The sequence below is a fragment of the Sebastes fasciatus genome, chromosome 12 (assembly GCF_043250625.1).
Source record: "Sebastes fasciatus isolate fSebFas1 chromosome 12, fSebFas1.pri, whole genome shotgun sequence".
NCBI lineage: Eukaryota > Metazoa > Chordata > Actinopteri > Perciformes > Sebastidae > Sebastes > Sebastes fasciatus.
The window spans coordinates 18,134,975-18,158,634 of record NC_133806.1 but is presented as its reverse complement, the minus strand read 5'-3'; the positions used below and the strand labels follow the sequence as shown (position 1 = coordinate 18,158,634).

General features: G+C 40.6%; 2 protein-coding genes across 2 annotated transcripts; one reads left to right on the top strand and one right to left on the bottom strand.

Moving 5' to 3' along the window:
- On the bottom strand, positions 1–7,452 carry tbrg4 (transforming growth factor beta regulator 4). Its single transcript, XM_074653780.1, has 11 exons — positions 7,327–7,452; positions 5,030–5,530; positions 4,584–4,904; positions 4,306–4,480; positions 3,676–3,833; positions 3,439–3,549; positions 3,193–3,337; positions 1,703–1,945; positions 1,454–1,565; positions 1,184–1,298; positions 1–578 (listed from the first exon to the last, which is right to left on the bottom strand). Exons 2-11 carry the CDS (start codon positions 5,438–5,440, stop codon positions 477–479), a joined length of 1,893 nt encoding a protein of 630 aa, XP_074509881.1. The 5' UTR covers positions 5,441–5,530; positions 7,327–7,452; the 3' UTR covers positions 1–476.
- Positions 7,453–10,335: 2,883 nt separating this feature from the next.
- On the top strand, positions 10,336–23,116 carry LOC141779115 (potassium-transporting ATPase alpha chain 1). Its single transcript, XM_074653777.1, has 24 exons — positions 10,336–10,503; positions 10,685–10,789; positions 11,572–11,631; positions 11,884–12,087; positions 12,279–12,392; positions 12,590–12,724; positions 13,168–13,285; positions 13,418–13,686; positions 14,803–14,881; positions 15,283–15,402; positions 15,611–15,720; positions 15,927–16,061; positions 16,284–16,476; positions 16,772–16,947; positions 17,100–17,236; positions 17,433–17,583; positions 18,399–18,567; positions 18,962–19,116; positions 19,343–19,466; positions 20,532–20,677; positions 20,816–20,949; positions 21,462–21,563; positions 22,274–22,365; positions 22,472–23,116. Exons 1-24 carry the CDS (start codon positions 10,492–10,494, stop codon positions 22,498–22,500), a joined length of 3,069 nt encoding a protein of 1,022 aa, XP_074509878.1. The 5' UTR covers positions 10,336–10,491; the 3' UTR covers positions 22,501–23,116.
- The last annotated feature ends 544 nt before the right edge of the window (positions 23,117–23,660 follow it).

Below are 23,660 nucleotides of genomic sequence, written 5' to 3'. Positions count from 1 at the left end.
TTGGAAATAAAATAATTTATTTCATCACAAGATGTCACACATTCACAGAGTTATAATTAAGTTATTCCAATCTATTCACATGCTGATTTTAAGCCCAACGTTTTGGCCAAACTTCTACAAATGGCCCGGGTGCTTCTGTTTTGACATGTCACTCGCAGATGCAAACAGTTGTTGATCATATCATTTCAACAGAAGGACTCGCTGTTGTGTTTATTTCTGTCTCTCTCTCTGGCTCCAAAACTCTCGCTCGTCATCACCATGGAAACAGGGAAAGCCCCACACGTTGCCAAGGGAACCAGAGTGAAAATATGATTTTATTTTTTTTTATCCTGACAAAGTATGAGAGAGCTTTTCTGCAATGCTGCTCCGGTATGAGTGTGAACGTGGGTGTGCGTGTGTGTATTCCCCCGTGGTCCCATTAGATTGGGAACGCTCTGATTTAGCCGAGTCTGCAAATTCGCTCAAGACCGATCGGTTCATTTGGCCATGTCCTCGGCCAGAGCCTTCCCCATTTTATCCTTCAGGTAAGCCAGTTTCTGCCAGTCTGTCTTCAGCTCCAGCCACTCATAATATGGCACCTGAAAGAGGACAAAAAAGATGGATTTGAAAACATTACCTTCTTATGACCAGTGAGCGCTTAAGGGAACGCAGTTGTAAAACTAATTTTATAGTATATTTACAGACACGTTTAAAACAAAGACACAATGCTGGTTTTCAGTCTCAGGTAGACATGGTTGCCCAGCTAACACTTCCTGCAGCATTGCAAACCTGAGAGGCAAGTGATGCTCCTATTGGCTAAGGAGAGTGTCCTAGATGAGAGAAAGCGCTTGGATTTGCCTAGATGAGACAGAGCTGCGGCAGGAGCTCTATTTATACCACAGACTGCAGCGCAACCCACCTGACTCTCAGCTCTACCAAAGTATTGGGTCCATTGTTTGCATGGCCTTAGACTGTCAGATACAACAGCAGCGGTGCTGCTTCTCTGCCTCTGTTCATTGGGATGTTACTCACCATCACAGCAAACACCAGAAATTTCATTTTGCAACTAGTCAGTGTGTAAAGAAAAACTGATCTGAAGAACAAATAGCTCAGGGATAGAGAAAATAACTAAAAGCTTTCACTTTGAAGTAACTAAACTATGGCCACAAACACTGGGTTATCCCATCCTCCTGCCTCTCCCTACCTCCACTGTGATGAAGCCAGCCAACTGGAGATGTCGCTTCATCATGGCAAACCGTCCCAGAAGGTCTTTACTCTTTGAGCCAAAGTTTGGAAATTCCCAAGCCACGAAAGCAAGCCTAAAAACAGATGGAGATGAGGGGAACACAGAGAAAAAAATAACTTTTAGACAGCTGGAGCAAAAGAAAAAGCAGATGCAACATTTAAAAAGGGAGAAAAGTGAAAAATAAATCTTTAACAACCTAAGCCCACAGGATTCTCCTTTATGACTCACCGCTGTGCCCCGACAGGTAAAACCTGGTCACCTCCTCCACTGGGAAGATGAGGGGCTTTCAGCATCGACATGTCGACTGGTTTGTTGTCACAGTCCACTACCAGCTCACCATCTGATAAGAGAAGGGCATGTCAGCTGTAAAAAAAAGCTCTCTGACTCAATGACACTCCTTCACCTTTACAGAGATGTGGTGCTTTCAGTGTAAAAGTCTTGTTAACCTCCACTAGGAACTGACAGAATGACCCTTACCAATAGTCCATCCATAAACAGTGTCAACCCCAGTGCGAAGGGCCTCGGTCCTCCCACCCACCAAACTCTGTAAAGCCTCTGTTAGACTGCTCTGCATGGGAGAAGGGGGGGAGCTGCTGGCCGGGACGGACAGGGCACTCGGGGAGGATGGAGTATCTGAAGAACACAGGTGCTCTAAGTGGAGAGTAGCAGCAACATGGAGGAGCTTCAGCCGATAGTTCTCCACTCGAGCTGGACTGCCCTCTGCAGACAGAAAAGACAACAGAAAGAGAAGCCCACTGAAATCAGTGCTTTTCAAAACCACTTCAAGAATGTTTTAGCAATCGATGCTATGCTTCATATCTGTGAGACAATGGCATTAATGTGCCTGTCCTAATCAGAAATATATTGGTGCAGCACTGCCACCTACTGAGCCACAATGGTATTTTAGCTCTCAGAAGACAACACAGCATTTCAGCATGATAAATAATATATAAAACGAGTTGTATCATTTCTATGGTCCCAAACAAAATATCTCCCACTCTTTTGCCTAACAACTTGGGAATAATAATGCAGGACAAATGTATCGGCTAATTCAACCAAGAATATCCCTGTGGCCTTATGGCGCGGTGAGAAAAGTGGGATGTGCAAATGTAAAACTTCAAATGTGGACAACTAATTACTTGTTTTTACTACTAATTTAATCATAATCAAATTTGTTGTTTATAAATTATTTCAACAGGTTATGTCCAGGATGTATATAACATATTCTTGAGCTGAAACTAATGAATATTTTCATCATGGATTAATTTATGCATTATTTTTTTAATTAATAATTTAATCTATACACACAAAAAAAAAGAAATCACAAGTTCCCAGAGCCCAAGGTAACCTTTATAAAACATCGCTTGTTTTGAACACTGTATATAGACTAAAGACATTCATCTGAAATTATATCAAATAGAGAAAAGCTGCAAATCCTTCAATTTGAGAAGCTGGAACCAGGAAATGTTTGCTAATTTAGCTTGATAAATGAAATTAATTACTGGATTAGTTAACTTTTTCACAAGTATATTATATACTACATTATTTATTGTGCTTGCTGAAATATTGGATAATGTTGAATTTTACAGTTGACACTGTTGCTATAGCCTGATGAGGTGTACTGGTGACAAGACAAGTTAAGGAAGACAGTTGGGAGGGCGGCATTCTTACCAGGTGGCTGAACCACTTTCACCAGCCTCACCTAGCTGCTCCTCTAAACTAGGTGAGGCTGAACCACTTTCACCAGCCTCACCTAGCTGCTCCTCTAAACTAGGTGAGGCTGAACCACTTTCACCAGCTAGTTTAGAGGAGCAGCTGCTTTGAACTGCTGACAGTGTGTATGCTGCAATGTGTGTGACCTCAACTGTATTAATACAAAGTGTGTATCTGCATATTTATAAATTCCCTATTTGTCAAAAACAGGAAAGTACAGAAGAAGAATAAACGCCCACAGCTCTGTGTCTTACCTGACAGTTTGGTAACGTGACTCGGTTTTGTGAGGGGGGTGAGGTAGTGGGGCTTGGCCTGCTGCAGCACACACAGAGCCCACACCACATCTGTCTGTAAGAAGGGCTCCAGGCCAGAGAGAGAGCCCTCCAGCACAGAGTGAACCTGTACACAAAATGATACACATCAAGAATACATTTAAAGGTAGGAAGTAGAAGCAACCATGTGCAGTCAACAGATGGCCTTTAATACAGTATGATTCGTACCTTGCTGTAGAAGTCTTCTCCTTTGCTGGGCTGGAAGCTCAGTCTGGCAAAAGTCATGAGCAGATTGCAGAGCTGAAGGGTACTGTACTTCTGACTGTTGTCGGTGTAGTGCTGGTGAAAAAATGCACGGAGAGTGTTACACGGTGAGTGAGAAAAAAAATCCTACAAATTATTCGTTAATTAGAGATTAAGTGCTTTTCAAAATTAATTAGAATTAGTTTTGGGTGTATGACTGACCTCTGCAAAGGCCTCAAAGAGAGGGATGTGGAGCCACTTGAGGAAGCCCAGTGATTTAGCACAGCGAGTGACATCAGCAGAGCTGAGTTTAGGGACTCTGGGTAACAACTCGGAGGCCATTCGCTGAAATACCTGAGAATGGTGGAAATTCAACTTCCCTACAGAGAGGTAAAGACAAAGATGTTACTGTTAGCATTATACAGTATGTTACTAAGCAGACAGTTCTGACTGGCACTAGACATTAAGATAAGATAGTGGAATTCAAATTGACAATTTTGATTACATTTTCAGTGTTGAATTCGGCTAAAGAAAGCACCCAGAGATGGAAGTTTTAAGTCATTTGTCTATGGTCTTGTATGCTGTCAGGCATGAAACTCACCATACAATAGCTTTTTCTAAACTAGCTTCACGTTCCCTGCCTGCTTTGATCTTTATCTGCTGTCTGAATTCAAAAAGTAACCCTTTAAGTGGTTCCTTAAAACATCTTTCTATCAGGTCAAGAAGACAAAATGAAAGCAAAAAGACCCTAAATGACAGATGGGGCAATTAAGACGTGGATATACGTACACTATGTTTATTTAGTTTATGCATTGTGTGTTACTGGATATGTAACAATCAGTGTTATATTACCGTATGCAAAAGCCATGTCCATTATCAGTGGAGTGGTGAACTCTGCCGACGGCTTCTGGAGAAGGTGGTATGACAAAGCTCTGAGCAGCGGGACAGACCTGCGGTTCTGAGCTGCCAACGATACACAGACTTTACGGATCTCTTCTGCTGAAAAACCCTCTGCGAGCTCCAAAGCCTGCAATACAGACAGATAGAAGTATTAGTATACCGGCAAGGTTAACAAGTTTAACTGAGCCATTAACACTGTGCTAAATGGTGGATGTTTTTAACTCTGATACCTTGTCTTCAAGTCTGTCTATCAACGTAGGTGACATGCGTTGTCCATTGGATATCAGTGCGCTGACAGTTTTAGAATCAGTGATTTCAGTCCAGCGCAGTTCCAGCTGTTTTAATGCAGCATTCACTATCGCCACGTCCTGCTGTCCTTTCCTGCTTGCTCCCCAATCCGCCAGGAAGCCCAGCTGCCTGTAGCTGAGCCTACGGACTCGCCACAGGACCTCAGTCTGGACAGAAGTGAGTACTGGATCACTGGAGGGCACACCCATAATCCAGAAAGCTCGCAGGACGGACACTAAATTGCCATTCCAAACTGAGGACACCTGGAAGAAAACCACACACAGAAATCAGTCATTAATCTCAACAGGCAAGCACAAGGGCTTGGATAAGATCTCAGTTACCATACATAATGATAGTGCCGGTCCACCTCTGTATTTGGCTTTCTCACCTCCCGAGACACAGTTTCCATCATATCCAGTAGCCTCGAATCCGTCATCAGTTTTGCTTTTTGTTCCCTAAACTTGCCCTTCGTCTTTAGCACCAGCTTCATCAGGGCATTGGCAGCTTGATTACCATTCTGTCCATGCTCTGCCCAGGCCAGCAGGATGTCCTCTGGCACTTCTGCCTTATCCACCAACTCATCCAGCTGGGTGCGTGAAGGCGTGCTTGGAAAGGGGTCTTCTTTGGTAACTGTCCTTCCCTCGCACATTAACCTTTCTGTGACCCATGGCCAGCCCTGAGCCCTCTGCACCTCTGCAGGCCCAGCCACAGATGGAGGCAGGCGGGCAGCAGCTGATGTCTGGGAGGAGGAGGCCCTGCAGAGCAGACGGGCATATCTGCCCAAAAGGCGGCTGGCCATTGGGGTCTGAGAGACAAGACCACAGGTAGGGAAAGGAGAGAAAAGGTTTTCTCACAATTCAGCAACTGGCATCACCATTCCACTCCAAACCTAAGGGGGCAGTGGAGCAACAAGTGGTTAAAAGGTAAAGTTAACAGGTTAAATAAACATCTCAACAATGAGCTGATGCTTTTTTTTTTGCTCAATTTAATTTAACAACAATTACATACTGTCAAATATCCACCTTCATGTGGACCAAACCATCTTTCACTGGCCAGTGTTTATAGATATAGAGCTCTTAGGTAGTGTAATGTTACCAATGAGAGAAGTAGCCCATAACGCAGGCACTCGATAGATAGATAGATAGATAGATAGATAGATAGATAGATAGATAGATAGATAGATAGATAGATAGATATAGAGATAGATAGATAGATGGATAGATAGATAGATAGATAGATAGATAGATAGATAGATAGATAGATAGATAGATAGATAGATAGATAGATAGATAGATAGATAGATAGATAGATAGATATAGAGATAGATAGATAGATAGATAGATAGAGAGATAGATAGATAGATAGATAGATAGATAGATAGATAGATAGATATAGAGATAGATAGATAGATAGATAGATAGAGAGATAGATAGATAGATAGATAGATAGATAGATAGATAGATAGATAGATAGATAGATAGATAGATAGATAGATATAGAGATAGATAGATAGATAGATAGATAGATAGTAACTTTATTGATCCCGAGGGAAATTCAAGTTTCCAGCATCACAGTTCCATAGTGCAAAACATGTTAGTAAAAAAGTTAGTAGTAAAAAGTACAAAAAAAATATACCAGATATAAAAATACAAGGAGATGAAGAAAACTGTTAAAACTGAATATAGTGCAGAAGAGACTGTTAAAACACTGGCCGGCTCTGTAAGAAAGCCAGCTGTATTTCCAAAGACCCCACCCACCCTGGACATGTACTGTTTGCTCCCCTTCCCTCCGGAAGGAGATACAGGACAATTAAAACACACACAAACAGACTACGAAACAGCTTTTACCCACAGGCTGTCAAGTGTGTAGAACCCCCCCACCCCCCAAAGGCTGAGGACACTAGCTACTGAACCATAATTTGCACTTTATGATGATCCACTTATTTATTGTTCTACTTTGTGACTGAATGTTTTAATGTTTGTTTTTCACTGCAAAGAGCTGCTAAACTGTTTTTCGTTGTTTTCAATGACAATGACAATAAAGTCTATCTATCTATCTAAAAGTGAATATAGTGCAGAAGAGACTGTTAAAAGTGATATATAGTGCAGGGTAACTCCAGTAGCTTAGTCTATGAAAGTGCACTGATTTGGAATATATTGCACATAATGCTTGTTTCTTATAGTTTTTATTGGCCTTTTTCTAAATGACTTAGCTGAGATACTGTCAAATTATGTAAAGATACTTATGATCTAGCTAATTAATGTGTTTGCATACCTCTCTGCTATGAATTGGGAAAGATTAGTTGACATCTGAATAGTAACCCCTATTCATTTCTCAGACTCTTCTGAGTAAAAGAGTTGTAACACAAGCTTTAAAACATGTCTCACTGACACTGCAGACCTATAGGCTCTTATGTGAGCTACACAAAGACAATAGTGTGGCTAGGTTGAGATTACAGTCTGTAGTTTTAATGTATGGCGTTGTAAAGGTGATGTTAATGAAGCCGGCAGTCAGAGAGTGGATGTTTCTCCTGTCATGTAACGTTAAATCCTGACCTTGTCGCTAAAAGGAGGAGACGCCTCTTTATTCCCTTACCTCCTCATCAAACTGAGCTTTAACGTGCAGAGGCACAATGCAGACAGAACTCATAGACACCATCAGATATCAGATTGATGCGTTACTTACCGGTGATTAAGGATAACTTTGGTGAAAGCTGGTTCACATGGAGCAGCTATCTGTCAGAGGTAGACGCATGAAAATGACGTTGCTGGGAAGGTATCATGTGACTTGCGGACGCAGCTGTGATTGGCTAGAAAATGTTCGACTCATTCCAAATGCATTGTACTAATAACTAATAATATAAGCAAAGTCACTACTAAAATATGGTTAGTCTCTAATTTATCATGTCAGAGGTGGTTCATCTTCTTTTTTTTATTATTATTATTTCAAAATGTAATGTAATGTAATGTAAAATAAAGTAAAACATATTCAACACAGTTGTTTTTTCTTTTTCTTTTCTTTACACAATATTTAACTTGCTTGGATGGATTGACATTTATTATTAGAACATGTCATATTTGAGTAAAAATAATCCTTAGCCATTGCTTTGTTGTCTATTAGACTATAGTCGTTCAATAGCAGTCTAATTGGTGGCTACTGGCTAGGCTATAATATTTAGGTTATGGTTAGTCTACTAAACTTTCACTGACAGGTTTTAGCCTAGTCAGGGGATAAACAGCAATAAGAAGACATATATTACACAGTTCCCTCTGTAACCCAGTTGGTAGCTATAGCATTTATTACCAGACCCATTTAAATTTGAGTAAAAAGGGAATCCTATAGCCTTTACTTTGTACTATGTAGTCTTGGGCTACGGTTATAGTCTACTTTCAGCCCAGTTACATTTCCGTAATTACAGATTTTAATCATCACTCCTCAGTGAACTGCCTCCTTGATGGAGGTCTGAGAGCATTATGTTAAATATCTAGTTATCATTATGAATGTACCATGTTTTTTTAGGAGTCTGTTCACACTGATATAGGCTAATAAAAATAACCTTAATTTTGCAAGACAGTTAAAATATTAAACAATGATAGGCTAATTAAGCCTAAATAAATTATTATACATTTTTATTTGAAAGTCCAGCCCCCACAGTCTGCGTAGAAAAATTCTGGCCCTAGGACAAATAAAGTTGATGACCCCTGCTCTAAAGTATACAGTACAGAGCAATATTGACTCTCTTAAACACAACTTATCTTAAATGGCTCTTATTTACCCAGCATGCAACATTCTGGGCAGGAACAGTTAAGGGACAGGGTGACCTTATCTCCATCTCCATATCTTTTTACGTCTCTTTAATACAGGATAGTACAACATTATAGTATTCAAAATAATGCATTTTTAAATTGGAGTTATGTTTCCATGTTGTTGAGTGATTCACCTTACTGCCTAGTCTTTAAATTAGTTGGCTTTATGCGTGTGTGTTGGGTGGGATATTTCTTGTAGGCAATATTACTGATTAATTATATTTTTTATAATAGAGTTTCTATCTGCAACTATATCTAAAATAGTGTGCCTTTTTTAACCTCTACAGGGGTAATGGTCCTCTGATAGAGGTTCTTGACATTTAGAGAGCATGGTAGAGAGGCCTGCTGACGCACATCTGATATAATGACCCTCAACAGTTTAGCTCAGGTTAGTTCAGGGCTTGAATGTCACAAACAATTGTGTTCTTGATATTCTTCATTAACCATTTAGACCATTATTCTTAATAATGAATGAGATTTTTTGTGGATATTTGTTTCATTAACAAAAACAATTTCCCCTGGACTAGTAAAGCCAGTGATTCCCTCTTCCATTCCAAAACCTACGGAATCCATTACAAACCACATCGTGCTATCATGTTGGGAAAGAGGCTAAAAAAAAAACTTCTGAAAGTAGGCAAAATTTTGGCAAGGGAAAACTGGCATGGTGATTTTCAAAGGTGTCCCTTGACCTTTGACCTCAAGGTGACTGAAGGAAAATGAGTTTTAGGAGAACCCATGAGTCTCCCCATTTACAGACCTGCCCACTTTATGATAATCACATGCAGTTTGCGGCATGCAGTATGAATGTATTATTTTCGTCTATTCTAAAAAATGGTTTCTGCTTACTAGGGTCGCTAAACAGTCTTGGAATTGCATAAATTCAGTTATGACTGTAAAGCTGGTGGATCCAATGAGCCCAACTGTATTCATGTGTGATGATGTCAGTCCCCATAGGAGACATTTCATTGTAGTTAAACCATTTTTTTAAAACTTGATGTCACTGCATAAAATGACCTGTGGTGACCTCTAGAATAATCACAGCCTCATGAAACTTTACAACCACAAACTAGAGACCTAGGGCATTCAGAGGACAGCTTTCCTAGGTATATTGACTATAAAGGGGTTTCTGAGCAGTTTTCAGAACTAAAGTGCTCACCATCCAATTGCCAAAAATGAAATTCTTGAAGGAATCTCCAAATGTCAAAAGTTTTTGATATCAAATCACAGCATGGTTTTTTCTATGGTGTTCCTCAAGGTTTAGTTTGCTGCAACAACTTATGTGACATAATAGAGCATGGCAATGGCCATAATATACGTCTATCATAATGTTCTTAACCCTTATACACTTTCAAAACTTATTTCAATTAATTCATTATGTTTTAATTCAACTTGACACACAGTGCTGAGCTGCATCTCAAATTAATCTCCAGGTTCTTTCAGATGATGTACACCACTTCTGTGTGACATCTACTGCTGACCTGCTATCTCCCCCTAAAGACCCCTATATTGGTCTGTTGTAAAGAGGAGTGGAGTGAAAAAGGTTCATGTTAGGCAGACTGGTAGGAATGACATTGGTCTGTTTTAACCTTCACTGTTCCTCAGTTCTTTACTCCAATCAGTTTATCAGGAAAAGAAACGTGCAGAGGGGAGATAAGAGATACCAGCATAGCTTATGATATGAGTGTATTTGTATGTGTGTGTTGTGTGTGACCTGCCTAGGGGTGACATTGTTGCTACCTGAGGTACAATTCTACGCAGGTAGACGTATTAAAGTGCGTGTTTAAACATGTATATGTGTGTGTATGTGTCCAAAGGTGTTTTTGCGCATGTGCGTATAAAAAGGGGAGTTGTTATGTATAAAAGGTTTTTCCAGAAAATCTGTCCTGTTTCTGACCATTGTGTGTGTGTGAGAGAGAGAAACAGGGTGTGTGTGTTTGGGACTGGACCGTAACTGACAGCCAAAATTTCGGGGGCCAAGAAGAAGGATCGAGTGGTCTGGACCTCCATTGATTTAGGAGTGCAGTCCCCTAACACAACTGCAACCATGAGTAAAAAGGTAAGCGACCCTGCAGATGAGCTGATGACCGTTCACCTTGTTTATTATGGTATTAAGTAAAGTTTTTGTTTTGTTGAAGTACTTTCAGTCATTGAAGGTCATTCAATTAATGTCAGTGAATCACCCAATCAGTCAATTGTGTATGCATATAAACACTTTTCCAATCACTATTTACCTTTAGGACGAGTACGACATGTTTGAGATGGATGGAGATATGGACAAGAAGAAGAAGAAAAAGATGAAGAAGAAGGAGAGAATGGAGGGCATGAAGAAGGAAATGGATATAGTAAGTAAAGACAGAAGCCTCAGGTAGGGATGTCACAGTGAGGACATTTTCCCACCAGTCAATAAACTAGTGACAACACCGGTGTTACCGATTACACCGGACAGTTTACAAGAAAAGATGACACTCAATATCTGTAGAAGGTTTACTTTGATCTTTAATGTTGGATGGTTGTGTGTCTGGTCTCTCCGGTCGAGCTTTCTCTGTGGGGCTGCAGGTTTCCAACTGGCGCCACAACCGGCTGTGACCACTCCGTCCTCCTCACGGCTTCATACCAAAAGTTTACAGATTGCCTCGTTAATGTTATAGTTTCCTGTTAGCTTTGGGTTTAAATCCAAAAATATTGCCAAATAGGTGCTTTTGCTTTTTGCTTTAACACCAAATCCTCAACCATCGTCTTGTTGGTCAACTCTCTCTCATCCCGTGATAAGTGTGTGAGTGTGTGACTCCGACTACTCTGTGCTGAGACTCCGTATGGAGCTAACACTTTCAGTTTATAATTGTAGCGTCCATCGTCCAACTCAGCATTGATAACAACTTAGTATTTTACAAATTAGAGTCTTTTTATTTGATTAATCGTTTTATTACTATTAAAAAAAAGCAAAATGACAGTGCTTGGTGGGTGGTGGGTATAGTGAGAATATGTAGTGATGAACTCGCTATCCACTTATAACCACCAAGTTACAACCAACCAACGATCAATAAATCACCTTGATTCACTCTGATCTGCCCTTTTGAAGTTGGGGTTGCTCTGAATGAATGTTGCGATCTGTCTCCCCCTGTAGGACGACCATGAGATTTCAATCGAAGATCTAGAATTGAGGTACAACACTAATGTTACCAAGGTAGGACATTTCTTTCGTAATGACTTTCTTTCTTTAATATCTGTCTTTTGTTAGTGTCTTGTATTTTTTCCACTTCATTCTCCTTCATTTTATGCACTTAACTTCCTTTTCTCTTCACCCATATCCAACAACCTCCCCTTTTTTTTCCCTCTGTGTGGGCCCTTTAGGTTCAAGGACAATGATGTTTCCAAGCTCTTGTTTTTACCAACTATACTCATGTATTGAATCCTTTTCTCTGTTCTCCATCCACAGGGTTTGACCTCCACTTTTGCTGCTCAAGTCTTGGAGAGAGACGGTCCTAATGAACTGAAGCCTCCCAAAGGAACTCCAGAGTACGTGAAGTTTGCCAGGCAGCTGGCTGGAGGGCTGCAGTGTCTGATGTGGGTCGCGGCTTGCATCTGCTTCATCGCCTTTGGAATTGAACTTGCGAGAGGGAACGTCACCTGCTTTGACAATGTGAGTTATATTTCCATTTAGAGTTTTTTTCCTTCAGTGCACTGTGGGGAAAAAAAACACGGATAAAGAATACATCTATGGAGGAATCAGAGAGGGACAGAGACATGGAGAAAAAGAAAGGGAGGACAGCAATTTGAAACAGTCATTGCTAGCTACCTGTTTTTATGGTTACATCTTCTTTCTCACTCCAGTTGTACTTGGCCATCACCCTCATTGCTGTCGTCGTTGTAACTGGTTGCTTTGGTTACTACCAAGAATTCAAGAGTACCAACATCATTGCCAGCTTCAAGAATCTGGTGCCACAGGTCAGTCGCACATGACCAATGAAAGAAAAATGCAACTCCATGTTGGAATTTAATATTAACGGCTTGTCTATCATTATATCTCTTTTAATCTCTTTTCTTTTTTTGTCACTCTCTTGCTTCTCTCTCTCACTGTGTCTTTCTTCGTGTGTTCGTCTCCTTTCATCTTTGCTAATTTTACTCCCAATCTCCAAAAATAGCAAGCCATTGTGATCCGTGATGGCCAGAAGAACCAGATCAATGCCTCCCAGTTGGTGGTGGGGGATTTGGTGGAGATCAAAGGAGGAGACGGAGTCCCTGCTGACATTCGCATCATCACTGGTCAGGCCTGCAAGGTACTGTAGATCACACACATACAGTATCCTGTAAAACATACAAATGGATTAGTGAAATGTGTCATGATGCAAGATTAAGCTCAGACTTGGACATTTTTTATTGTTCTTGGGTCCACATAAAATCTGAGTATATTCCCCAAATGTCTACATTTTGTCAAAGTTGGCTTACTAGTAACTGAAATTCACCCGTTTAATTATAGCATCCCAAGTAACTCAGCAGTGTATTGTGAGTATTTACATAGTATTTAACCACATATGAGGTCCGTTGGTGTAACATTTTTGAATACCCAGAAGACAGAGGAAGACCAAATCACTCCTTTGAATTGTGCCATATTTGTTGAGCAGGTGTGGCCCAATCCATTATCAGCCATCCTCCCTTCCTACCTCATTTTATCATTAGGACATGTTATGATATATATTTGTGGATATACTTTGTGTACCAGGTGGACAACTCGTCCTTGACAGGCGAGTCTGAAGCGCAACCCAGGACTCCAGAATGTACTAATGAGAATCCACTGGAGACCAGAAACATTGCTTTCTTCTCTACAACCTGTCTGGAAGGTACAGCACAGTAAACAGAATATACTGTACATGCATAAAGGACACAGCCTGGATTATAATCTATTTAGTCATTTATTTAAGTATTTGTTTGTTGGTGAACATAAGAATAACCTCTTCTCTTCTCCTCTCCAGGTGTAGCTACTGGTGTGATCATTAACACAGGTGATCGTACCATCATTGGTCGGATTGCCACCTTGGCGAGCGGCGTCGGCAACGAGAAGACACCCATTGCCATAGAAATTGAACATTTTGTTGACATCATTGCCGGTCTCGCAATCTTCTTCGGGTTTACCTTCTTTGTGGTTGCCATGTTCATCGGATATGCCTTCCTGGAGGCCATGATCTTCTTCATGGCTATCGTCGTGGCTTATGTGCCGGAGGGGCTTCTTGCTACAGTTACTGTGAGTCACTGCAACAAATGTGAATTACCATAATACTATTTAAATGGTAAACATAATTATTTTGATCAATTTTGGGATCCCGATTATTTATTATTTTTTATTGCACTTTCACATTTAAATAAACAAAGCACTGCTTTCACTTCCATGTTGTGCAACATTCCTGCTAATGTACAAATCTTTGCATCAAAATAAGACTTAAAATAATATTCTTCGTCACCTGAATTCAGTGCTTTTTCGTTCTGCCCCTCTCTGTTATTACTCTTCTACTCTGGCCGCTGGTTAGTTTTTTAAACCTCAGTATCATAGTCGATCATGTTCATTTAATTGTGGGAAGCCAAAATCATAATTGCGATTAATATTCGATTAATTGTACAGCTCTAATACCACTGTTGTATGTTGTCTAGTTTCCATTATGTCTTTGCCAGCCAACATTTGTATGTGGGGCCCATGTGGGTAGTAAATGGGCTGAAAAAATGGGCCCTATATGGGATTGTCCATGGGTTCCATAATGCCCCCATGCCAATTGCCCTTGTGGGTTTCATACAGGAGGACACTTGGTGTTTTATGGGCCCAATCTTGGAAACATAAACCAAAACCCATCCCCCAGGTTTAAGTTCTATGTGGGAACTACATGGGGACTACATGGCCTGAAATATGAGTTGTAAGTGGGTTTGTCCACAGTTTCCATGTTGGCCCCATGCACTAATTTCCCAGTAGTGACCCAACTAGGACCCACACGGGTAGCCAACATGGGGATCCCATGTGGGACCAACTTAGTTGACCCAAGTGGGCGCCATTTGTGTTGTCAATTCTGAGCCCATGCACTAATTTCCCAGTAGTGACCCACTTAGAACCCACTTGGGTAGCCCACATGGGGAGCCTATGTGGGACCTATTTAGTTGATCCAAGTGGGCCCCAGGTAAGATACCCATTTTGGGCCCATACACACTTGTTACCCAGGTACCCCAAGCATAACCCATGTGGGGCCCACATAACCATGTTGTCTGGGTTTTAATATCCTATCTGGCCTGTATGAAGTCTCATTTTGGATGATTGCTGTGTGATTGCTGTGTGAGTAGTATGCGAAATGAACGTGACCTGTGTCTTTGTTAACAGGTATGTCTGTCTCTGACTGCTAAACGACTTGCCAGGAAGAACTGCGTTGTGAAGAACCTGGAGGCTGTGGAGACATTAGGTTAGTTTGCCTGAACAACAGACACTTCCTGTTCCTGACTGCTTTGTTGGGTTCAGGGACATAAAGATATAAAGATTTGACTTGGGAAGTTTGATCTCTGTTACACCAAATTCACACTAGACAGCGGTCGAATTTGGCTTGCCGCAATCATTACATTTTTCTGTGGCCTTGTGGCGTATTAATTTGTTTCAGGTGGGACGAAATTCTTTGTAACATAGGTCAACATGTCACAGGAGTCACAGGAGTTTACTGATTGGCTGCGTTTCCTCTCTGGATGCACTTTACCACTAAAATTTAAACTTTTCCTAACTTTTGTTTGGCCGTACTTTTGGTGTTAAGCTATTCCCTCATGCATGTATGTACAGTGTACATGTGTAACCTTTTAAACTGTGTGTGTTTAGGCTCCACTTCAGTGATCTGTTCTGATAAGACGGGTACCCTGACCCAGAACAGGATGACTGTAGCTCACCTTTGGTTTGACAACCACGTCCACGCTGCTGATACCACTGAAGATCAGTCAGGTAAACACATGAATAAAAGCTTGTTATTGTCCAAAGCATTTCCTCAATACTGTTGTTGTGAGCAATGTTATAATGTAGATGTAATATAGGCTATAATAAGCTAACTCATGAGTTGTTATTTCAACTATTACGTGTATTTAAAAGATGGAATGATGTTATTTTACATTTGAGCAATCTTTCAGTAATCATGTGATTGTGTGGTTTCCAGGCAAGAGTTTTGACCAGTCATCAGAAACATGGCGTTCACTGGCGAGAGTAGCTACCTTGTGCAACAGAGCTACTTTCAGACCTGATCAGGAAGGTGTACCTATTCCTAAGGTACAAGTTTATAGTTTTAAGACATGTGTTGTCAACATCTATGTGAGCTGACAAAATGTCACATCTTGCTGTAGCTTTAATTTTTAATTTAATATGAAATATATATTGTTAGTTTTGCCTACATTGTTGTCTTTGGTTTAAAGTATTCTAAGAAAAGATCTGTTGCTTTGTCTCTTTGTATATCTCACGTTTACCATCTCACACAGAGGCTCGTGGTAGGAGATGCATCAGAGACTGCTCTGCTGAAGTTCACCGAGCTCACTATAGGGAACGTCATGGACTACCGTGATCGCTTTAAGAAAGCAGTGGAGTTGCCCTTCAACTCCACCAACAAGTTCCAGGTGAGAGCAGGGCTTTTTATCATCCTTGATCAGTTAATACATTGTAAACCAGAGGATTAGTTGGCAAAAGTAAATAATTTTTTTCATATTTAATGCTATCATCTGGAATTTCCTACTTTGACGATGTGATACCACTGTACTGTTGTCCTATCTGATTCACGATGGATCTAAGATCTTGGATTAATTATATGCAGCTTCTTCCAACCACCCCTCTCTCTCCAGCTGTCCATCCATGAACTGGAGGATCCTCTGGACCTACGCTACCTGATGGTGATGAAGGGAGCGCCAGAACGTATCTTAGAGCGCTGCACCACCATTTTGATAAAAGGCCAAGAGCTGCCTCTGGATGAGCAGTGGAGTGAAGCCTTTCAGACAGCGTATATGGACCTGGGAGGACTGGGAGAGAGAGTACTGGGTGAGGGAGTACTTCTTATGACCCTGGGGTGACCTAATCATGTGGCTTGCTATCTTGAAAATAGTTTTCCCAAAGCTGTAATTTCCCTTTTGCTCAAAAAAAACCCTTCTTCAATCTGAAGTTGTTGTGTGGCGTGTAAAAGCCTTTATCACACAATGTACAATCATTCGTATTTCTACAATTTAGTTTTGTAGCTAATAACAAATTCAATAGTACATAGACATCCTTTTTGATACACAATAAGACATTTCTATTAGTTCTGTTTTTACTATCTGTTCCTTTTCTCCCCTCGCAGGTTTCTGTCATCTCTATCTGAATGAGAAGGAGTATCCTCGTGGCTGTCGATTTGACCCTGATGAGATGAATTTCCCCACATCAGGATTGTGCTTTGCTGGTCTCATCTCAATGATTGACCCCCCAAGAGCCACTGTACCTGATGCAGTGATGAAATGTCGTACTGCTGGCATCAGGGTGTGTTCACATTGCCTTACATACATGTAAACAGCTTGTTTGGGCTGGTTTAAATTTCTAAAAAAGATGTGTGTTTACTCTTTATCACTTGTATTTATTTCCCCCTGTCTTTCCCTAACTTTTTAAAATATATATATATCTTGGAAAATCAGGTTGTCATGGTGACTGGGGACCATCCAATTACTGCAAGGGCAATAGCAGCTAACGTTGGTATCATCACAGAAGGCAGTGAAACAGTGGAAGACATTGCGCAGAGGAAGCGCATACCTGTCGAACAAGTCAACAAGAGGTAACTGCTGTCCACACTTTGAACAATGCTCATCTCCGTGACATATCAAGGAACTGACTGTCTATCCATTGCAGAATCCTACATCATTGTTTAATAAAGATTCACAAGAGATTAACTGGACTGTCTGAATGCATGTATATGCCTTTATCTATTAATTGCACGTTACTCTGTCCTTCACTGTGTTGTTTGTGTGCAGGGACGCCCGTGCTTGTGTGATCAGTGGTGGTCAGCTGAAAGACATGTCCAGTGACGAGCTAGATGACGCTCTGCGAAACCATCCTGAGATGGTGTTTGCAAGAACATCCCCTCAGCAGAAACTGATTATTGTGGAGAGCTGTCAACGTCTGGTAAATACACACACTTCTCACTTTATTACCTGTACCATCTTAATCCTGTGATGATTGAGTGAAATTTATTTAATAATTTTAAAATGATATGTATACAAAGCAAGTTTACTATACATATAATTTAAAAAAAAACAAGGATAGACACTATACAGCTAACATCTTATTTCAGTATGGTCCACTGAGAGGATTGTGTATGAGGAAGCAGCAGGGGAAGAGATTGGTTTGCATGTAGTCGTATTTAGCATGTATGATCAGACTACTTTTTAAAGGTCCCATAAAAAAGTGAGATTTTCATGTTTTTTTATTATAAAGCAGGCTTAAGTCCTATATAAATACTGTGAAAGTTTAGAAACACTCAATCCACAGGGAAATACACACAGCCCGTATTCAGAAACTCTGCATTTGAAACAAGCTGTCAGGATTTCTGCCCATTCGTGATGTCACAAATATACAATATTTAGACCCTTGCAACAATTTTAAATGTAAACATTCTAAATGTGTCCCAGTTTATTTCCTGTTGCAGTGTATGTGAATGACATCAGCTGACAGGAAGTAAACATGGACCCAAGCTGTTGCCTAGCAACGTAATTCTGTTGCAATTCCGTCAAAATGCGCTAAAACGGAGCGTTTCAGACAGAGGGTAAATACAGGCATATTCAGGCTGACAGTATGATGAAAATAAAGTTTTTTTTTAACATTACAATATGTAAACATGTTCTAGTAGAAAACACAAAATACAAGTATGAACCTGAAAATGAGCACGATATGGGACCTTTAAGGCTTGTGTCAGATGTTTTCATCTTTCATCCCCCCAGGGCTCTATCGTCGCCGTGACAGGTGATGGTGTGAATGACTCTCCGGCTCTTAAGAAGGCTGATATTGGTGTCGCCATGGGGATTGCCGGGTCAGACGCTGCCAAGAACGCTGCAGACATGATCCTGTTGGACGACAACTTTGCTTCTATTGTCACTGGAGTGGAGCAGGGTGAGACTTCTGTGTGTTCTGATAAAACAGTCTTAACTCCAGTCTGGGAGATGGCTCACTGGTGATCACTTGACCCCAATCTCCGTTCATGTGTTGGTGGTCATCCATGGGGGGGAGGTCATGTCTCCGCTCATGGATGTCTCTGTTATCTTAAATAGTATCAATGAATCTGAAGTAAAACATAGATGAATAGTTGATGTACTTGCCATACAGTACTAGCCCCTAAAACTCAAAAAAGCACTTTATTTGAAGAATGTTTACACATTTGCTATCTTGGTGGTTATGCAGTAAAAGTACACATAAAAATGAAAAAATATACTGAGCAATGAACAGTTTGTATATTTATATAGATTATATTGAGCTATTTCATTGAGTTGTGTGTTTGTGTGTGTAGGCCGTCTCATCTTTGACAACCTGAAGAAGTCTATTGCCTACACGCTAACCAAGAACATTCCTGAGCTGACTCCATATCTGATCTACATCACCGTCAGCGTGCCTCTTCCTTTGGGCTGCATCACTATTCTCTTCATTGAACTGGCCACTGACATTGTGAGTAATTATATCATTATGTCATTACACTGGCTATTTATTTTCATCAAAGATGACTGTGTCTAATATTTGATTGCATTTTACCGCGACCCAGACACTTTGATATTGAATCACTACACTCCCGCCTTATCCTTTACAGCGAGTAATTTGCTACATCATAATCCTCCTCACTCCCATATCTGCTGTACAGTGATATATTGTTTTTTTATTCCTGTCTCTCCTGTAGTACCCCTCTGTGTCTCTGGCTTATGAGAAAGCAGAGAGTGACATCATGCACCTGAAGCCCAGGAACCCTCGTCGTCATCGTCTGGTTAATGAAGCCCTGGCGGTGTATTCATACTTCCAGATAGGTGAGACTGTGTGTGTCTGTGCTGGTGAACTAAATATACATACTATATCTTACTACTGCATTATGCTCAGTTACAACTCAATATTTACTTCACAGTCAGACACAAAATAGACAAATCTAAAAGTTGCCTAAATATATCTCCAGTAGGGCTTTCAATCGATTAAAATATTTAATCGTGATTATTCGCAAATTAATCACAAATTTTTTTATATGTTCAAAATGTACCTTAAAGGGAGATATGTCAAGTATTTACTACTCTTATCAACATGGGAGTGGGCAAATATGTTGCTTCATGCAAATGTATATATATTTATTATTGGAAATCAATTAACACAAAACAATGACAAATATTGTCCAGAAACCCTCACAGGTACTGCATTTAGCATAAAAGAAATATGCTCAAATCATGACATGGTAAACTCAAGCCCAACAGGCAACAACAGCTGTCAGTGTGTCAGTGTGCTGACTTGACTATGACTTGCCCAAAACTGCATGTGAATATCATAAAGTGGGCATGACTTTAAAGGGGAGACTCGTGGGTACCCATAGAACCCATTTACATTCACATATCTTGAAGTCAGAGGTCAACGGACCCCTTTAAAAATGGCCAATGCTTGTACGGCATGGTTGGTACCACTGGATTCATTAGGTTTTTTCTAGTTTCATATGATGCCAGTATCTTCACTCTCGCTTTAAAACTGAGCCAGCTACAACCTACAAAATGCAAGTTGCATTAATGTGTTAAAGAAATTAGTGGCGTTAAAATTAATTTGCGTTAACACGTTATTATCGCATTAACTTTGACAGTCATAATCTCCAGTTCTATGAATACACGCATAGCCCGCCAACTTTGCTAGGGCACGTCTTCTACTGTTACACCCCTTGTACAATAAAGCAATTAAGACAATACCTGTAACAGAGTGCAGTCAGTATCCCTCTGGAGGAGGCAGAGCCCCTACCACATACAGTATACCCTCTGAGTGGTGTCACCTGGCCATTGAGCTAGATTTATACACTCTTAAAATAGTATTGACCCGTTTTTCGTTTCTTCTTTCTCTTTTTTCAGGAGCCATCCAGTCTTTTGCAGGTTTTACAGATTATTTCGCAGCCATGGCGCAGGAGGGCTGGTTTCCGCTCTTATGTGTCGGCCTGCGTTCGAAGTGGGAGAATGTTCATCTTCAAGACATGCAGGACAGCTATGGACAAGAATGGGTTAGTATAGACTTGAGATCCTACCTTTATGTTAATCCCAAGTGTTAATCCTACAGAAAGTGGTTGGGTCAAGGGAATATTTGAATTTTTATCAGCATAGTAACCAAACAACTCCTCCCTTATGTCCTCTGCTTACAGTCCTTCAGTCAGAGGTTGTACCAGCAGTATACGTGCTACACTGTATTTTTCGTCAGCATAGAGATCTGTCAGATCTCAGATGTGCTGATCAGGAAAACTCGACGTCTCTCTGTGTTCCAGCAAGGCTTCTTCAGGTCAGTAAAGACCCATCCCTAACACGCATCGCTCGGCATAATATATCTTAAAAGCCCAAGTTGTAGCGTTAACATTTACAGAGTCTAATCTGTGTCTGTATCATGTTAACATTAACACCGCGGAAGCTTATGCTGCATTCACACAGTTATAGACAGAATGGGTTTAAAGTACCAGTGAAACGGAAGTTAGAGCGTCTTTAGCTTCTGTACTCTCAGTATTGAAATATATGATATATGAAACGGAATATGTGAGCCGTGTACAGTCACAGGAGGGATCTAAATCAAATCCTTCGCATTTGATTGGACCGCTAAAAAGTGGGTGGGCTTAGAATGTAGTGCGATAAGGAGCCTCCACACACACACCTCCTTTGTTGCTAAAAGTTGCAGATTGATTGATAAATGGATGGACGTCATGGTATTATTGGTTGGGACAAGCTTATTTAAGCACAAGTCATATTTTGATTGATTCCAGCTATGTGTTTGATTATTTTGTTGTGTTTCTTTGTGTGCAGGAACAAAGTGCTGGTTTCCGCCATTGTCTTCCAGCTCCTTCTGGGTAATCTGCTTTGTTACTGCCCTGGAATGCCCAATATCTTCAATTTCATGCCTATCAGGTAAAGAAACACTGTGTTGACCATTTGAAAACAAAGCTCAGACTGGATTAGAAGGGAAAGCTGGTCTCTATGTTGTGAATTCTGCAAAAACTAATTTTAATAATTAAATCTGCAAGCAGCGATGAACGGGCCCTCGCACCTTCCTGCACGTCGGGCATACTGGCAGGGCGATACTCTATGGCCGAGTTAGACGTCATTACCTGCGTGCAGTGCATGGCACTGGAACGTGTTGCACATTCTGTACCACTTCTGTGTCCACCATGCTGTGCCACAGAACATGCATAAAACCTGCATTATTGCAACATTGCTGTATATCAAGTGTAGACCACACAACATCAATTTCATGTAAAACCTGTTGCCAGTAGATGGCACAGTTACTACAACTCAATATTGACATGTGGATGTCCTCAGGCCAGGACTCATAGAACATCTAATTTATGCTGTAGGAGGAGTTTGTTAAAGTACAGCGCCTGTAAAAGGCAAAAAATACAAAACGGACGACTTCCGGCTGGGCCGCATGCAACATTTTTTTTAAGTCTACATGTGCCCACTAAATTTGGTACGGCGAGGGCTGCTTTGTTGAAATTTTGTCTGCAGGTAGAAAGTAATTTTCCCACTACAATCATTGTTTTTTTCCATATTTGAGATTAAAAAAAAGAAAAAAAGCTGTAGCCTCTGGTCTAATGTTACATGCTGTGTTTTCTCTCCAGAGTCCAGTGGTGGTTTATTCCTGTTCCATATGGTATTTTAATCTTCGTCTATGATGAGATCAGGAAGTTAGGAGTCAGAAGATATCCAGGAAGTAAGTCAGGATTCTTTATCCTTCCTGCTAACCATTTAACATTAGTCATCATTAACATCTCTGCATCTATTCAGTATTCATTAATCTATGGCTTGTAATCACTCAGGTTGGTGGGATCAGGAGTTATACTACTAAGACCAAAGAGGCTCTTTCATTCATTCATCAATTCATCCGCATGAAAGCATCACTCACACACAGAATGCTGCAAACCCAGAGGACCCCACCCAATCCACCATACATCTATATTACTTTGTGATCTATGTATTTATAGCTTAAACTGTCTTTTAATATTGCCCTTATATTTAAGGGATAGTTTGGGTGTTTTGAAGTGGGGTTGTCTGAGGTACTTATCCATAGTCAGTGTATTACTTTCAGTAGATAGCAGACAGGAGTTACTGCACAGAAGCAAAGCAATGTACTGCTGTGGACGGTGCTGGCAGCGTATCTCAGCCACCTAAAAGAAAAAATCAATATCAGTTTAAGTGTATACTATATATAGAATATTTTCCCCAGTTTACATTGCCATGAGAAAGCTATACAGTCCATGTTTCCGACGGGGAACTGAAACTGTTATCTATGCTCTCACCAAAGCAACCAGACTGCATTGAAAAAACCTTTAATTTTACATCGCAGAACACAGGAGTTGCTGATCTACCACTGTCTCAATCAGTTGGTTTGTTTGTGTTATTGTGTGACTTTGATTAGGTTGCAATCACCAAAGTTCTTCCGTGTTCTGCAAGATCAAATAAAACATTTTTTCAATGGAGTCTGGTGGGTTTGGTGAGAGCATAGATGGATACAACAGCTTCAGTTCGCCGTCGGAAAGGGCTGTCTGGCAGCAAGGTAAAGTGGTGAAAATATTCTAAATATAGCGTACACTTAAACTGATATTAAAATATGTTTTGCTGCCAGCCCCATCCACAGTAGTACATTACTTTGCATTTCCCGTGCGGTAACTCTCTGCTTCTACAAGTTGGGGGCGTGCCAACCACCATCTACTGTTGGTAATACACTGACTATGGATAAGTGCCTCATGCAACCCCACTTCAAAACACCCGAACTATCCCTTTAATATTCAAGAGTCTGTTTAAATCCTTTTAACATAGTAAAAAGTTAATGATTACTGAAAGTTATCAATGAATACTTCTCACAGATTTGTTGTGTTCCAGCTCTTTGACTGTGACTGCATTGTATTTGTACCAATAAAACATTTTAAGACTGATGACCTCAAATCGGTGACAAAAGTAGCATCCTTTTTTTGTATTTTGTATTGCTTCATGTGTGTTTTGTTGAAG